The 16,339-nt window shown below is 39.2% G+C and overlaps 1 protein-coding gene across 6 annotated transcripts in view; it reads right to left on the bottom strand.

Annotated features, from left to right (window-relative positions):
* Positions 1–16,339, bottom strand: part of E2F6 (E2F transcription factor 6) — a 37,787-nt gene that overhangs the window by 12,547 nt on the left and 8,901 nt on the right. For 3 of the 6 annotated variants that reach the window (XM_045549047.1, XM_045549050.1, XM_045549048.1), the window contains exons 3-6: positions 13,674–13,890; positions 12,016–12,171; positions 10,316–10,430; positions 7,634–7,778 (exon numbers count right to left, since the gene is read on the bottom strand). In XM_045549047.1, the coding sequence (XP_045405003.1) occupies positions 7,634–7,778; positions 10,316–10,430; positions 12,016–12,171; positions 13,674–13,890 (633 nt within the window). Of the gene's footprint in view, positions 1–2,614; positions 4,264–4,295; positions 7,417–7,633; positions 7,779–10,315; positions 10,431–12,015; positions 12,172–13,673; positions 13,891–16,339 lie in introns of those variants that run through there. The other 3 variants (XM_045549051.1, XM_045549049.1, XM_045549052.1) reach the window with 3 other exon arrangements.

The following is a 16,339-nucleotide window of genomic DNA, read 5'->3' on the forward strand; positions in this document are numbered from 1 at the left end:
GTGACCTTGGGGATGAAGGAGACATAAATCGCTACAGCAAAGTCCTGCACTAATTCCAATAAGGGAAATGAGGAAGATAGTTGTACTTTGGTGAGGCTCATTTGTATCTATACAGTTCAAACCACGTGACAAAACATAGCATCTAAGGAACAACTGATTTCCCATTTACCAACTTGGATGCTATCTCTCAAAAATAAAATAATAAAATTTTAAGACAACAAAAAAATAAAATCAATGCTGTTATCTAGCAGTATCTGCTTAATTGAAAGCAATCTGAATAATTAATTCTCTGCTAGTTGGCAATCATTACATAAATTTGTGTTAGACTCCCATTACACTAGTAGTGAACAAATGGATTCACAGAATCACTTTTTATTGAGTGAGTAATATTTCAGTTTTGTCCATCATAAGCAACTGACAGCAGTTCCAGGAGTGCCAAAGGTATCTATGACACTGGTTTGGTGTGAAGCTGTTTTGACTGCATTACTGTTTTACTTACTGACCTGTAGCAGAGATTGCTAGTTGTTCCCAAACGTATTAGTCAAGATAGGCTGGGTTATGTTGCAGTAACAAGTTAATTTTAAATCAATTTCAATGCTTTGACAGATTTCTTGTTGCAGGTAGATGGACAGAGGCTCGATTTCACACAGTCTTTCAGGGATCTAGGTCAAGGGAGGCTCCAGAGCCTTGTAGGTGCATCTTCTGGAACCTGTGGCATTCCTGGTTGCTGCAGCAAGGAAGAGCTACTGGGGACTGCAGTTTTTTTCACATCACTTCCCCTCATAGCCAACTGGCTAGAACTAGTCACGTGGTCTCACCAAGAGGTTCAGTCTTCTGGTGCCCAGATCTTGGTAAACACACAAGTATCCATCATACCCTGTATCTATTCTTCCCTTCTTCAATAGCAGTGGAACTCCTGGCTGTTAGCTGAGCACATGGCTTCCCCTCACCTCAAAAGATTACATTTTTAACTCTAAGTGTCTCAGCTGTGACCACAGGATGTTAGTTAAGGTGAGGTCACAACTTGCTGGAAGTGTCCTTAAGGAGAGATGTGTACCCTTTTCCTCTTTCTCCATCCTTCCTGCTGGCTAGTATGTAGACATATGGCTGGGCTCTGGCAGCTTCCTTGGATTTGAAAGTGACCTTGGGAACGGAAGCCAAGCATGAAGAATAGCTATCTAGAAGGAACCCTGGTTCCTGACCTCTTGGGGAGCAATTCCAACTCCGAACTATCTCTGGACTTCCTATATGTAAGAAAGAAATAAATTTCCTATCTTGTTTAAGCCACAATTATTTTTTTTCTATTACTTACAGCTGAATTTAATCCTTACTCATATGGGGCCCCAATGCAAAGTCTGTTATGACTTGTGTTTCCAGTAAGTAATCTCTCTCTTCTCCTTCCAGTGTTCAGAATCAACCAATAGACATAGAAGTCTGAGACAGAGGTCAGAATTTCCCTGCTATTTCTGATAAATCTGATTGGGGATGTAGCCTTAGCTTGGTGGACAAAAGGGCTTGTTAACACTTCACTCTTGAAGTGGATGGATTACCTGCCATTGTTACTGACATAACTTTGGTTTTTGCAACCTCAACACTATTGACACTTTGGACTGGATAACTGTTGTGTGGGTTCACCTTGTGATCACGTTTAGCAGCCTCCCTGTCCTTTATCCCTAGATGCTAGTAGCACTCCAGTCACAATGAGCAAAATTGTCTCCAGACACTGCCAAAGGTCCCCTGGAGAACAAAATTTCCCCCAGTTGAGAACAATTGGCATAACTGCACAGCTGCACAGCCCCCTCTTGGGAGTGTATTTCCATAGCAGGGAATTCCCAGAGAGGAAACCCTGAAGGGACTGAGCCTTTAGTTTCCAGTTCCCTTTTCCAAACTCAGAGACACCACCCCTTTTTCTTTTCAAGGGGTGATTGAGGCCAAGAGTGTTACTCTCATCAACGTTTCTCTACATGGGAACCACAGTTATTCTGAAAATGCTCCTCTTTTGTTACAGTGAGTCACTTTTCCTACAGCCTGTAATTTCACAAACATTAGCTAAAAATGTGAATGACTGGTGGGGTCCAACTACTTTCACTGGAAGTGAAGAATAAGCACTAGAAAGCCTCAGTGAGCAAAATTTAAGCCATTGGAGTCAAGCTACATTTTCTTTTTTTACAGTAGCTGGCCACTGCGTGAAGTCCATTTGTTTATCCTTAGAGTCACTGTGGGTGTTTGGAGAGAGTACATTGTTTGTGGGTGTCTGTGTCTGTGTGTGTGTGTGTGTGTGTGTGTGTGTGTGTGTGTGTGCGCGTGCGCGCGCGCACCTCCTGAGGCCAAGACCTATGAACCCTTCAGCTCTCTCAAGAGGAGGAGGACTGCCCCATACTTACCAGCCCTTGGGTAGAATAAGCTAGTATAACAGTTCTCAAACTGTCTGGTCTCAGGATCTCTTTAAACTCTAAAAAATTGAAGACCCCAAAAAGCTTTTGTTCACACATATTCTGTCAACTGATATTTAAAGTACTGCAAAGTAAACAAAAAAATTTATATTTTGATGAAAAATAACTACATTTTCTAAGACAAAAACAATTAGCAAGGAAGGACATTATTTTGCATTTTCACAAATCTCTTTATTGTCTGATTGAATAGAAGACACACGAATTTTCGTTATCTGCTTCTGCATTCATTCTGTTGTGGTATGTTCTTTTTGTTTAAGTATGTGAAGAAAAATCCAGCCTCAGTAGGCACATGGAAGGTTCTGGTAGCCTTTCCATATCCTGGAGGACATCCTTCCCTGGTACTACATCAAAACTTGACAAGTGGTAGTTTCTTTAAGGTTAGCTGCAGCCCTCTGCCCTGGGAATCTCACCTTGGAGACTTCTGGTCTGGGGCCTCTCCTCTGGCCACGAGGACACCCATTGCCCATTACTTTTCCTCACTTCTCCCATTGTCACTTCTTCACATCTTGTCCCCTTTCTTCTTTCCCTCTCCTGTCCCCTGTTTTTCACTCCCACAGGCCAGGCTGAAAGCCCCAAACATCGTCCCTTTCCCACCCAACTACAGCGACAATGGGGCCTACAGCCAACAAGGTGCCAGGTCTGTCTTCAGTGGTCAGAGAAGCTGCGAGAGCAGAAGATAAAGCCAGAAGGCACTGCCTTCATCCTAAGCTAACACCTGGCATGGCTGGGCAGGGCCGCTGGAGGGTGGGCTAAGCCAATCGCTAATGGAATTCAAGAGCCAATTCTGAAACAACATAGTACAATGAATTGTTTTTGATTTTCATTTTTAATTGTTAAATAATCAAGTGACATATTCCTGAGATTTTGAGACACAACTTAACACTCATGTATGAGAGAAAGCCCCTCAATGCTTCATCGGCACCATCATTCGCTTGTTGACTTTGGGCATCCAACTCCATGCCAGTGTCCCTGGGGCCAAAACAGCTCAAAAGGGAGGGACACAAAGGGTCATAACTCTCAAGTTTAAAGGCTCCCTCTGGACAACAGCACAAAGGTGTTCATCTTTTGCTGAGGTGAGGGACAATTAGATGTGCTGTAACTTTTCACAAAATGCAAAATTAGCAGAACAATATTTTTTCAGTGCAAATTCAGTCTGTTGTTTTGTGTTTTTGAAAAGTCAGGGTTTTTTTTTTTTTTTTTTATTCCTGGGAGTTAGCTTGAATGTAGTCAGGTCACTTTTCTTATCAACCAGCAAAGACTTATGGAGCACTACACGAATATGGGAAATATATACATGTTAGATATGATCCCTACACTTTGATAGCACGTAATGCCAGTTGGGAACTCAGCAGCAACTGAAGAGGATAAATGACGTCTACACCAAGTGCCCTGTACAGATCATACGCGGGATGGGAGTTAGGTGGGGGGAAGGGTGTGGCCCAGGTGCTGAATCTGAAACACAGAGAAGAGGAAGGTAATCCCAGGAAGGAGGGTAAGAGCAAAGGCTGAAAGTTGGGAAAGTGCAATGTGCATTTCAGGCACAGCGATAAGACCAGTTTGGTTTGGGTTGAAGACTTGCAAGGCAGGTAACAAGACCAGACCCGAGACCGAGGCTGAGGCTGGCCTGCAGGCCTTCCACAGCAAGAGTCTGGACCTAGGTGGGCAGGACACGTGGGACCACTCACGGTTTCTGAAGGAAAGCAGCACACGTGAACGTCAGCCGTGGTGTACGTACGGAGAGATGGGACAGTGAGGTGCGATGCAGTGAGGAAGAGCTCAGAAAGGAGCGCATGGGATGCTTATTCTAGCGCTTTTAAAAAGAAGAGACCAAACACCAGAAGATGGAGTGACTTGAGAGATACTTCATTTATATAACACATCTACAATTTACAAAGCTTTTTGCTTACATGATCTCATTTTATGTTAAGAACAATTTGTAAAGTAGAACATCTGTCACATTTCACAAGGAACTGCTGCTCAGAAATGATGCTATCACTTTTGGCAAAGCCTTTTTGTTGGTTTTTGGGACACTACCTTCTTTAGCTTTTCCTCTCATTCCTTTTTAGGAAAGGCTTTTTCTTCTGTATGTCCCCTTAAATACAGATGCCCTTGGGCCTCTCTTCTCCTGCTATACTCTCATTAGATGACCTCACCTATTCTCAGGGTTTAAAGCATCACATATAAACTGACAACTGCCAAATCTGCTACAGAGTTCAGATCTTTCTTTTGAACACCTGACCTACATATGCATAGTTACCTAAATTTCTTTTATCAAGCGTGTCCAAAATGTAACTGACTTTTACCCTACACTTGCTGTTTCTCCTGTATTCTCTATTTTGTCACACCATTATCACTAACCAGTCCAATGATGATAAACAGTGCCCCCTGTGGCTTTTCTTTGGCTAATTTCAAATAACTTTTTGTATAAAACAGAGGGAGTAAGGGAAAGCCTTGAGGCTAACCATTCAGAGAGGAGCACTGTCAGCAGGCCCCGGGCAGAGAAACAGACCAGCAGGGACTGCGGCGGAGGAGCCGGGGCTCCACAGCACGGGACTGGTGACGGCCACTGGAGCTCAGAGGTATGTGAATGCTAAACACTCAGCAGTAGTTTTTAATACTTTGATTTCGGATTCCTAGTTTAAATCCTTCTATACATGATCTGAATTTTAAGTTGCTTCAAATCTTTCTTTAAAAGCAAAGAAGTTTAAAATATGAATTCAAGTGGTACAAGAATCTTGTATGATAGACAAGGCAGGTATTATTAGTTTAATTTTACAATTCACTCACCCACTCACAGATTTGTTTAAACATTTATTAAGCACTTTTTCTGGGCCAGGCACGGTGCAAGGCGCTGGGATATAACAATGATTACGACAAGGTCCCTCAAGGAGCTCACAGTCTAATGGTAAACTACAGAGTAAACTGAGGCACAGAGTGGTAAATGACTTACCCAATGAGGTAGAAATAGCTAGGTATGTGGAAATGTGGACTAGAGCTGGAGAGAGGGCGGGGTACAACTTGTGGTAAGTAAAACCCCTCTGATTAAAGAGCAAGGCTGCATACAGAAACATTACAAAAATCTGCTTGCAAAAAACCTTAAAATAGTTCCCAATTTTCGCCATGATTGAATTCATGTCTCACAATGAATTAAACTATTATCTGATGGCATTTCTATACCTGCCCCCGGAGCCTTGGGGCATGCCACCACTCTGCTGAGACATACAACTCCGTAGACAGCTTGAAATCAAGATGCAATCCAATACCAATTTCAGCATTGGGAACCATATTAAAATACTTTAACTCCATGAACGTAAATGTATAGCACATTTATGATACTTCTACATGTAGAAGTTTGGAAAAACTCTCCTCTAACCCTCATCCAGAGGATTCTAATAAGTTATAGATACCAAGGAAATTAGAGAATTTGTCTGTTACTTTCCATATATACATTATTTTGGCTGTACAAGGGTGAAAAGTGTCACTTAGACATATTTCATAACATTATACAGGTATATATACAAAGACATCACATTTAGATTCGTGTGTACACTTATCCAATGTACAACAGCTAACTGCAAACATGACCAGTGTAAGGCAATTTCTTTTGTGATAAACAATACAATCCTTGAAGGAAAGGGTAGCGTCCACGAGGAACATCCATCTCAGGCCTGACCATCTGTTTTCATAACACTCTTTGTGATGAAGTTATTTCAGGTGTCAGGGTGTCTATTTCGCTAACAAAAAGCAGTGAATAATTATAAAAAGTTGTTTTCAAATGTGGAAACCATAATTATCTAAGTAGTGAACTACTCAAAGGTACTACCGGCCTTAATGCTGCCGCTAACAGAGGAGAGCACTGCAGGGATGCGTTATTGCTCTGAGAATCAGACTGACGCATCAGCCATCCACCCATGTAGGACGTTCCCCACAAAACTCAATACATGAATTCTTAAATGCTATCAGTTGCTCACTTCAAGCAATTCTTCACTTTGCTGAGGATTTTCTTCTGAAAAAGGACACATGAGAGAGAAATTCTCCTAAGTGAAGGACTGAAAGGCAGACAGGTAACAGAACATACAATCTAACTACTTAAAAAAAAAAATTGAAGATCCCTAGTCAAGCTCACGTTAATAACATAAGGCTAATTTTTTCAGTCTCACAAGAATAAACAGGAACTCAAACTTGTACCTAAAAGCCCCTGTTAGAGAATATAGAAAGCCGTCCCTTATTAGGGCTTTACTGGTTTCCTTTGGGGATGTCATGATTCCCTGATTATTCAATATCTTTGTCTCCTTGTGTTGTTATCTGTGCATGTGAGGAGACAGCCTCCACTTCTGGCCTTTACAAGTGTTCGTTGGCAGGGATAGAGCTTCCCTATTCAGACTAGCCTGGGATTTTGGAAGGACCAGCCGGTGACCACCCCAGGCAGGCAGAGCTTTTTGTAAGTTCTCTAGTTGGCTGGGCCATTGCCTTTGCTCTGATGTTGGTGGGGCTGCTGGCCGGGCTCTGCTGTGCGGTGAGAAAACTGCCTAGGCTTCACCGTCCAGTGACACTACAGCCTGGGCTCTGCTGTCCGGTGGGGTTGCTGGCCGGGTACCACAACGGCTTCTGCTCAGCTGGTCACAGGATGTATTCCCCAGCCACACAATTACACTATTTGGGATCTGTAGCTGGACAAGGCTGCAGGCTGGGATCCAAGGTTAGATGGAGCCACTGCTCTGGCCCAGCAGGACCGGAGGCTATGCTCCTTAGAAATGCAAAATTGAGGATCCTGCTCCATCCACCGAGCTGTAGGGTGGGCTCTTGGCTGAGCTGAGTGGCTGTTTGACTCCTGGATCAAGTAGGTCTGGCACCTTTCCTTCTCCAAGATGTCCGGCGCTGGAAGTCTCCTGATGGGCAGGTTACTGGGGAGGCTTTTGGAGAATGGAGCTGCTGCTTGACCGAAAGCCTCCCTATTCAGAGCCTACCGTGGGATGGGACCAAACAGAACTCTAAGTTTAACTACAGAGTTTGTAGAAATATCTAAACTCCAGTAAGAATTACCTTGTCGTTCTTGTTTTTTTTTTCTGGATAAGAAGAGTAAAATTATCTTAAGGCCATAAAACACATTCATAAAATTACATACACTTAAAATATCATTAGAATCTTAAATTTCCTGATCACAAAGTTGGTATATTTACCTTCCGCAGGGCGTTCTGGACGCCTGCTCTCAGATGAAGAGATGACACCTTCAGACCTTTTGTGACCCATGTGACTCTGCTCCACTTCACACAGGTAGACATCAATGGGTCCCTTGGTGCTCCTTATGTGCACTGTGATAGAATCCTAGCAAAGGACACATGAACCATCAAGATGAATGAAGAATTCATCAAGCACAGTTTTTCACTCACTAGAACTGCAAAAATTTCAAAAAACCTTTCTGAAAATTAAATTCTGGTAGTTTCCTTTCTAGCACACATTTGAGAAAAGCATCTTCTTAGCTGGAGTCACATTAACCCACTGGACAATTCACACAGTTAAGAGAGCTGCACGATCCTGTGGTGACGGTGCCACAGCCATCAAGCGAACACCTCCGCACTCAAGAGCCTGTTTTCCTACTCAAGAAGTCGACCCCTTGAAGGAGGCCATACTTGAGAGTCGAAAATCAGTGTTTTGATGACAAAGAACTCTAGAACACCCTATAGTTTCATAGGCTAAGGGTGTGTTTGGATTTCCAGACCAATGAAGAGGTATCGAGATAACTGGAAGGGCCATTCGTTTGTCCAGGTGAAAGAACTAAGAGAAAAAGATCAAGTCAAAATATACCTTATGTAATTTAAAACATTAAAAAAAATGAGAATCATAACAAAGGACTATTATTAACTCATTGTGATTTTCACATACTTTGGCTTCAGATTTATTTACTAAGGATTTAATTAAAATACTTTTTCCATAAGATATCAGGAAATTGAGTGCTTCTACTGAGAATTAAGCTAAATTCTTAAGGAATAGTTACAGTTACGATTCCTTTGTTTTGTTAGTAGGGAGCTGGTTCAAATGTAACATAAACTCTACTCTCTCCCCTTTTTCGTGGTTAGACCTGGGCTGGACACTACAGACACCACTGCTCCCTCCTGCTCCACATCTCACTGTGCTCTTGTGAGTTCAGTGAGCTGCGGCATCTCAGAGGGTCTCAGAACCTCATCTGTCATCCTTGCTATGGCTTCCTGGTTGCACACAGGTGGGCGAGAGAACATCCGTGCTCAGCTTCTAGAGTGCCAGGCCAGGTCAGGTCTGAATAGTAAACCTTGCGCAACTTAATAGATATTTGCAAACAACAAAAGAAACCAGTATGTTGCCCTGAACCGGCAGGCAGCTGAGGACTTCACATTCCACTAAATAGGGGATTGGCAAACATCTTCTGTAAAGGGTAAGACAATAAGTATTTCTGGCTTTGCAGGCCATACCATCCCTGTCACAACCTCCTAAACTCTGCTAACGTAGTGTGAGAGCAGTCAGAGACAGTATCTAAACAAATGGGCATGTGGTTGTGTTCCAATACAATTATTTACAAAAATAAGGAGCAGGGTAGATTTGACCCAAAGGCCAGTTTGCCAACTGTCACGCCAGGTCCAAGGCTCTCTCCCCAGATTTTTGTGGAGTCAGACTACCAAAGCCAGCACGCACACATATCTATTGCTGAGAATGGCTGGCCAAGAGGGCCCTTGTGCACAGACTTTAAATGGGACTCTAAGAGAAGCCTTGAGCATGATTAAAGGCTTAGCAAGATTTAACAATTACAGTCTGATGCAGCTGATAGCATAGGAAAAAAAACCAAAAACCCATCTGTCACTGCAGAATGGATTATCATGCCCCATAGTAAACATGTGTTGAAGGACTAGCGGCTACTATTTAAAAAAAAACAAAAACAACAATCTGTGAAACAACTCATATTTAATGTAAATGTTACTTGGATACTTGGAACGTACCTAAATCCAAATAAAACTAGGAAACATCACCAAGAGATCACAATTTGAGTGTGACAGAGACGAAAGAAAGCTGTTCCTAACTGAAACACTGTCAAGTGACATGGGGCCTCACTTGGACAGAGGTCTGCTGGGGATGACAGGAAAGGTGGATGGGGGGGATGCTCTTCACTTGGAGGGGGCAAATCCCCAGAGCGATGAAGAGGACCTCACTTTGAGCACTGATGGGTCTACCAGGCTGTCAGACTCAATGATTTGTCCCTAGAATGGCCACATTCCTTGGTTCTGACTCCATCCTTATCAAGCAACCTTCTGATGACAATTATCTTTCAATACAAACTTTCCTGCAAGGGAAAGAATGTGCTAAGCAGCTAGCAGGTGTTAAGAATATTTTCATTCACACAGAAATTTTACTTTTCATTTTAAATTTATAATGTAGTGTTCTAGTTAATTCATTAGTCTTTTATGAGTTTGTTAGTAAAGTTAATTCCCCAGAGCCTTGGCTGAGATCAGATCTTACTTTTGCAACTTCAAAACAGGCCAATTCTTGGTGATTCCTCTAAGAAGCATTAAAAGTATATTGGTTAAAAACAAACTTTGAGGCCAAACTACCTGGCTTTGAATTCTGGTTCTCTTACTTACTGTGTGATTTTGAGAAAGTTAACTCATCTTTCTGTGCTCTGGGTTCCTCATCTTTAAGACGATGATAATGATGTCTACTTGATTTATTGTGTCACTCAAAACATGTTAAAATGTGCAAACTGCCTTGAATAGTATCAGATACACATCTAACATGTACATAGCAGCTATTAAGTTACCGTGACTGCAATGGAGCACAGCCTCAGGAGTAGGCCCACCTCCCTCTTCAAATCTCTTTTAAAATGCAGGACTACCTACCTCTCTAGGAGCAGGAACATCCAGTCTGGTTTCTTCTGGAGCCTTAACTGCAATAACAATCTGTTCATGGAAGGCTTGAATGCTGTGAATGTCTTGATATGTTACATATGCTAGTGTAAAAATCAGTCAAGGATCTCTAAGCAGAGTACTATTTATTACAGAGAAAATTTATCTCTTATAACTCATTAATGAAAGCATAATGTTAGAATATCTTTAGTTTTTATGGGATACAAATTCAGAAGCAGTAAAAAATTATTTCACTGGTAAGTTGTATTATTTCATATAAAATTCTTAAGATTTTATAAAGTATTTTACAATATTTATAACTCAGCTTAAAGAATTCTTTTTAAAAAATATAAGTAGATTTAGGGGGCTATAAGTGTTTGTTTTTGTTTTTTTAACATGGCTGAACTGCACAGTGCAAAAGTCTAGGCTTTTAACATACTCATCATCTGAACAGCATACACTATAACTAAGGCAATTCTTCATCCCGCACCCCCCTCCCAAGCTCCCCATTCTGAGTCTCCAATGTCCACTGAGTCACTCTTATGACCACGCATATCCACTGCTTGGTTCCCACTTGTAAGTAGAACATGTGGTAATTTGGTTCCTTGTTCCTGGGTTACTTCACTTAGAATAATGGCCAAGGATTCCTTTAAACTGTACTATTGGGATTATTATGGCAATTTCTGGAGAAAAATATTAATAAAGTCCAAGTTGTTACACAAGCAAGACTCATGAAGGAATTCAATTTCCTACCCTATTCCCTATTCACTGCTAGATCATACTGTAACTTTGGGAAAAAATACTCAGTGTTTTTGATAAGAATCCCCTAAATTGAAAGATGGCAAAAAAAAAAAATCTATAAAAAGTAGAAACTTAAGAGAATAAGTTTCTCAGGACTATCATGTATGACAGATTTCCCTCATCCAGAATTATTTTTCATTTTACTACCTGAATGTAGCCATCTTTATTATGTTGCCTCAAATTTTACCAATTAAGTGATTGGGTTTCTCCAGCATTCTCTCTCTTTTACTAAACCGAGTTTTTGATTGGCTATAGCAATGTGTTTCTTGTTTTTTTAAACAACTATATTGTGGGAATAGGAGTTTTGACTGCTGTAGAGAGTGTAAAGTAAATTTGAAGTATGGAATAGCTCAGAATCAGTGACCCCCTCACAAAGGGTGCTGCAGGGAAGGTCAGTAACAAACATAAAGTTCTCTCTCAGGTCCCAGACACATTAAGCTTCAGAGCAGTATCGACCTTCAACAACACTGGGCTTTTGTGGATTCAAATGGCAGGTTAAGTACCATTTTACTCTGTTTCGGAAATAAGTCTCAGTTTATAAATTAGGGAAAACATGAATTTCACAAAAGCCAACAAATATTTTACTATCTTCATAGTATTCGGACTACAAGAATAAAAACAAACACCATACTATTTTAATTTTAAGTGGCAGCATCAACCTTGGTTTCTTACTGTGCTTCTGAGGTCATCATGCAGAATTTAAATACCACAAAAAGAAGCTAAAGTCAATGATGTACTATTTGTGTGTTTGAGACTATACTACTAAGTTTTACTTTATCTTTTAAAGATATATTTTACATCTTAAATAAATAAATCAAATCCCCAAGCTGACCCCACTAAAGTAATTTGCTTTGGATGCAAAAATTTTAAAAAGGCATAGACTTAAAGGATATCTTTCATTTTCTTTGTCATCCGTTAACTCAAACAGCTGCTGAGCACAGTCCTTAATTAGATCGTCCAACGCATCTTCCATTGCTGATAAGTCAGAAAGTTCCTCCTGTAGCTTCTTTTGTTGGGGTACTGCTCCAAAATTGTTAAGATCAGATCCTCTTTAAAAGAAAAAAAAATCACCATCAATAACATGTAGGAGATTAGAGAGTAATTGCAAGTTAGGTCATCAGAACTTCAAATGTTTACATTTGGTGTTTTCCAAAATGACAGACAAAAACTAGGGACTTTGACTTAACTTCTGCCCTCTCTTTATTCTAAACAGTCATTATTCCTCCTGTACATAAATTATTTTTTGTTCCCATTTATAGTTTCTCATCTTACAAGGGAACTTTTTCAAAAAATATATTACAACCCTATGGAAATGAATAACCATAGACACAGGCCAATGAAGTAAAAAGAGCACTGATCTAAGAGTCAATAATACCCAGCCCTACTGCTTACAGCACAACTTTTGACAAGTTATGATCTTTTAGTACCTTAGTTTCTACACATGAAAAATAAGAAGTGTTGGCAAGATGACAGTTTCTCTGCTAAAATTTTGTAAGTCTGTATTTTCCCCTACTGTGTATATTCCACCTGAATATAATGATTATTTTCATTATTGTAAAAAGATATATTTTCTGTAGTTATCAGTGTCTACTCTAATATGATATGACTAGGCAACAACTTATATTCACTTTTTTCCTTCAATCTTTATGGAAAACAGAGGAAAAATTGTTACCTTTATCTTTTATCCTTCGCTTGCTAGTTTTCAAATCTTATTCTAATTAGTGATTCAGAATGCAATCTGATATGAACCCCTAAAGTGTTTTTTAATGTCATTTAGTAAAAATGTTCAAAATAAAATTCAATCTGTATTTCTGTACTATTGAAAAAATAACTTCCCTTATGAATCCATTTCCTCTAATAACTAAGTTAGTTACTTAGAGTCATTTTATGATCTTTTTTGGCAGATTTTTCATTTGCCTGCAAAGTCTCTATACACTTACACACTGGACCTGTTTCTTCTTGATCCAAAATACTTGCCTATTCTAGGTGTAATAGCTTTTTCCTTCCAGGCATGTGCACGCACATACCTTTCACTACATCAGTATCTTGGTCCTCTTTCCGTGGGATCCTTCCTAATCACGTCAAGTCTTTAGCAATTAATTGCCTTTCAGACATTAACTCTAATTTTTTTTTTTTCAAATATTCAGGGAAGTACGTTTCAAAGTATGATCCATAGCCCACCTGCATCATAACCACTTAGGGTACCCACTGAGAATACAGATTCCTGCCTTCCCCTAGAACTACTGAATTATAGCTCCTAAAGCAGGAGGCTCTAGGTGTTCACTACACTCCAGTGTGAAAACCATCGTTTTATAACCTTCACAGATTTCCCCTGGTATCAATAATGAATTGGAACTGAGGAAGTATTTTTTTTTAAATTATGTTTTTTGTGGGATAATGTAAGAAAATTTATAGGATCCTTTTCTAACAAGAAGTCATATCTTACTTTAATATTGTCAAAACACTGCTATTATCTAGTTTGTTTTAAGCATGGAATTGTCACTTAATGAGAAGGAAAAAAAAGGCCATGAAAAGTTTGAAACCAACTCACATCCACCGAATATGGTTCTTAGATTTTTTTTCAACGAGGTCGATTCCATCTAAGACATTGGTGATATCATATACTCTTCGTTTTCGTACTCCCAGTTTTGTTGCAACCTTGTTTAAGTCAAGAATACCCCCAGGAGCAGATCTGACAAGATCCATAAATTTTCTAGTTAAATAAACCAGTGATACATCAAAACGAGGTCTCTTCACTTTTAGAGCTTCTGGGAAACAAAATAAACACATTTTTAAAATTTTAAATAACATTTCTCAACTCATTTAAAAAATCATTTATTTTCTCTTGATCAAATAACATAGACAGCTGCAGAAATTCCTAAACACTGACTGAATCATGGCTGATTTCTATCAAATAAGTTTCTCAAAATGGATAAGAAATTTATTTGCCTATCCTAGGTCTAAACAAAAGCTTTAGACTTAAAAAAAGGAGTATTTGAAATATGTAACCAGTTTCTAATGAACATGTGAATTTTTAGAAGTCTACTGCATCTTATCAGACGAAGTAGTAAATTTACCTTTGTATCTATAACACTCTCAGGAATAGAATTAGAAATAATTTTTAAAATCACATTCTCATTTGGTCTTCAAGTTGAGGAATTCTTTACAAAACAAAGGTAGAGACTGGGCTTTTTTTTTTTTAAATGTTTCTATCCATGTCAAAGTATTAATATAACCCTGTCTGATGAAGTTTTTAAAAGAGCCCAAACTATCTTTTATTATGAAAATTATGATACATCTCAAGGAAAAGTGGTATATCTATTTTTAAAAATATTCATTACCCTATATTAACAGATAGGCAAATGAAGGAAAAAAAAATCTCTTAAGTCCCTCACTCACCTAGTACAATGATTTGGGGTTTTCATAAACACACCCTGACAATACACACATGTGTCAATATGTACATATAGTTCTAAAAACAAAAACAGGAACTTACTATTTTGTAACATGCTCTTAACTCAATATTGTAAACATCATGACATGTCAACAAATGTATTTCAACATTATTTTTAATGGCTACATATTTAACTGCATGGAATATCTGTTAACGTTACCTCAATACTGGAAATTCAGACTGTCTACAACTTTACTATTTTGCATAATACTTCAATGAACCTACTTGTTGCTAAATTATTGTATGTACTCTTAACTGTTTCCTTTAGATAAATTCCAAGATGTGAAGTTGCTGAGTAAAAGGATATTTTTAAGGAATTTTGATATGTACTGCAAAACTGCTATCGAGGTTAAGGGATCTATTAATTTTACACAGGATATAAGGGCTTAATCTCATCCACTTGCCAGAACTAAACATTATCATCCTTTTCATCTTTTCTAATTTGATACTAAGAAAAAGTTCTCATGGCTTGGTCTGCAGAGGAAATAATTTCTAAAATAACTCAGTTGTCATCCTGGTATAGAATATATGATTTCCCTTTTTCTCTACTTCCATGGCATACCACAATCAGTATGTCTCAAAAGAAATGTCCATCCCACCTTCAGTCAGAAATGCCCTTACTCAGAAACTTCACAATGTCACATTCAATTTAAAGACCACTGGTGGCTACTCCAGGAACAAAAGTACATATTTCATAATATAAATATCTTCTCTGTGGAGCCCATTTCTACACTTAAAATTAAACAGGAGTAAATTAGGAATTTAAAAGTATTTTTAATTGGAAGTAGAAGAAAGTCACTATTCTACAACAAAATTTAGAAGAGTACAAATGAGGAATTCTCACTTTAAAAAGCATATACTTAATTATACTAATTACTAACAAGGCCTGGTCTTATAAGCTCAGGATAAGTACATTCCTGTGATGTTAGTTATTTTATAAAGAACAAATATAACTGAACATCTACAACATGACAGCTGCTGAGGGGACATAAATAAGATTAAAAAGGCCTTCAAACTAAAGGAATTCCATAGTCTAATGAGGAACTGCATTACATAATAAATCCTGAATAAGTGCTAGAGAGGTATTCAAAGTTACTTGATACCATAAAATAGAACCTTTGCTGGAGTTGGGGCTGGCAGGGCCTCCTAATGCGAGTAGGCTGGGCATGGCGCATGGAATGATGACGGCAGGTGCTGGCCCACTGCCACAGAGGAAACAACACATAGAAAACAAAGCAGCATCTGAGAACCCAGTGCATTTAGGGAATCCACAGGTAGTGTATAGGTAGCTTTAGCAATGGATAAGGGCAGCAGAGTGCTGAAGATGAGGCTGCAACATTAAGCAAGAAACGACTTTCAAGACATTCAAGGGACTTGTCTTTCTGTTTCATCTATCCATTCTCTACCACCTCGTTTCTTTTAAGGATATGAGGTGGCTTCTAAATTTAATACAAATAAATAAAATCAAATATATGAGGAGTCAGGGTTTTCTCTGTAGGTAATAGAGCACCACTGAAGAATTTAAGGTGAATGACAACATTAACCCCATTTCTGTACTAGAAAACTCACACTGGCATACGAGCTCAGTAGATGTTAGATATTGGTTATAAATTGGTAGTATGGGATGGATGAAAGAACACTTCAAAGCCAAAGCTGACCAAACGTGGTGACCATCTATGGGTGAGAGTGTAGCAGGAGCTGAGGAAAAACTAAGGGTTAATATTTATAAGATTTATATTTAGGCATCTATGCACCATCTATCC

The sequence above is a fragment of the Lemur catta genome, chromosome 4, assembly GCF_020740605.2.
Source record: "Lemur catta isolate mLemCat1 chromosome 4, mLemCat1.pri, whole genome shotgun sequence".
Taxonomy (NCBI): Eukaryota; Metazoa; Chordata; class Mammalia; order Primates; family Lemuridae; genus Lemur; species Lemur catta.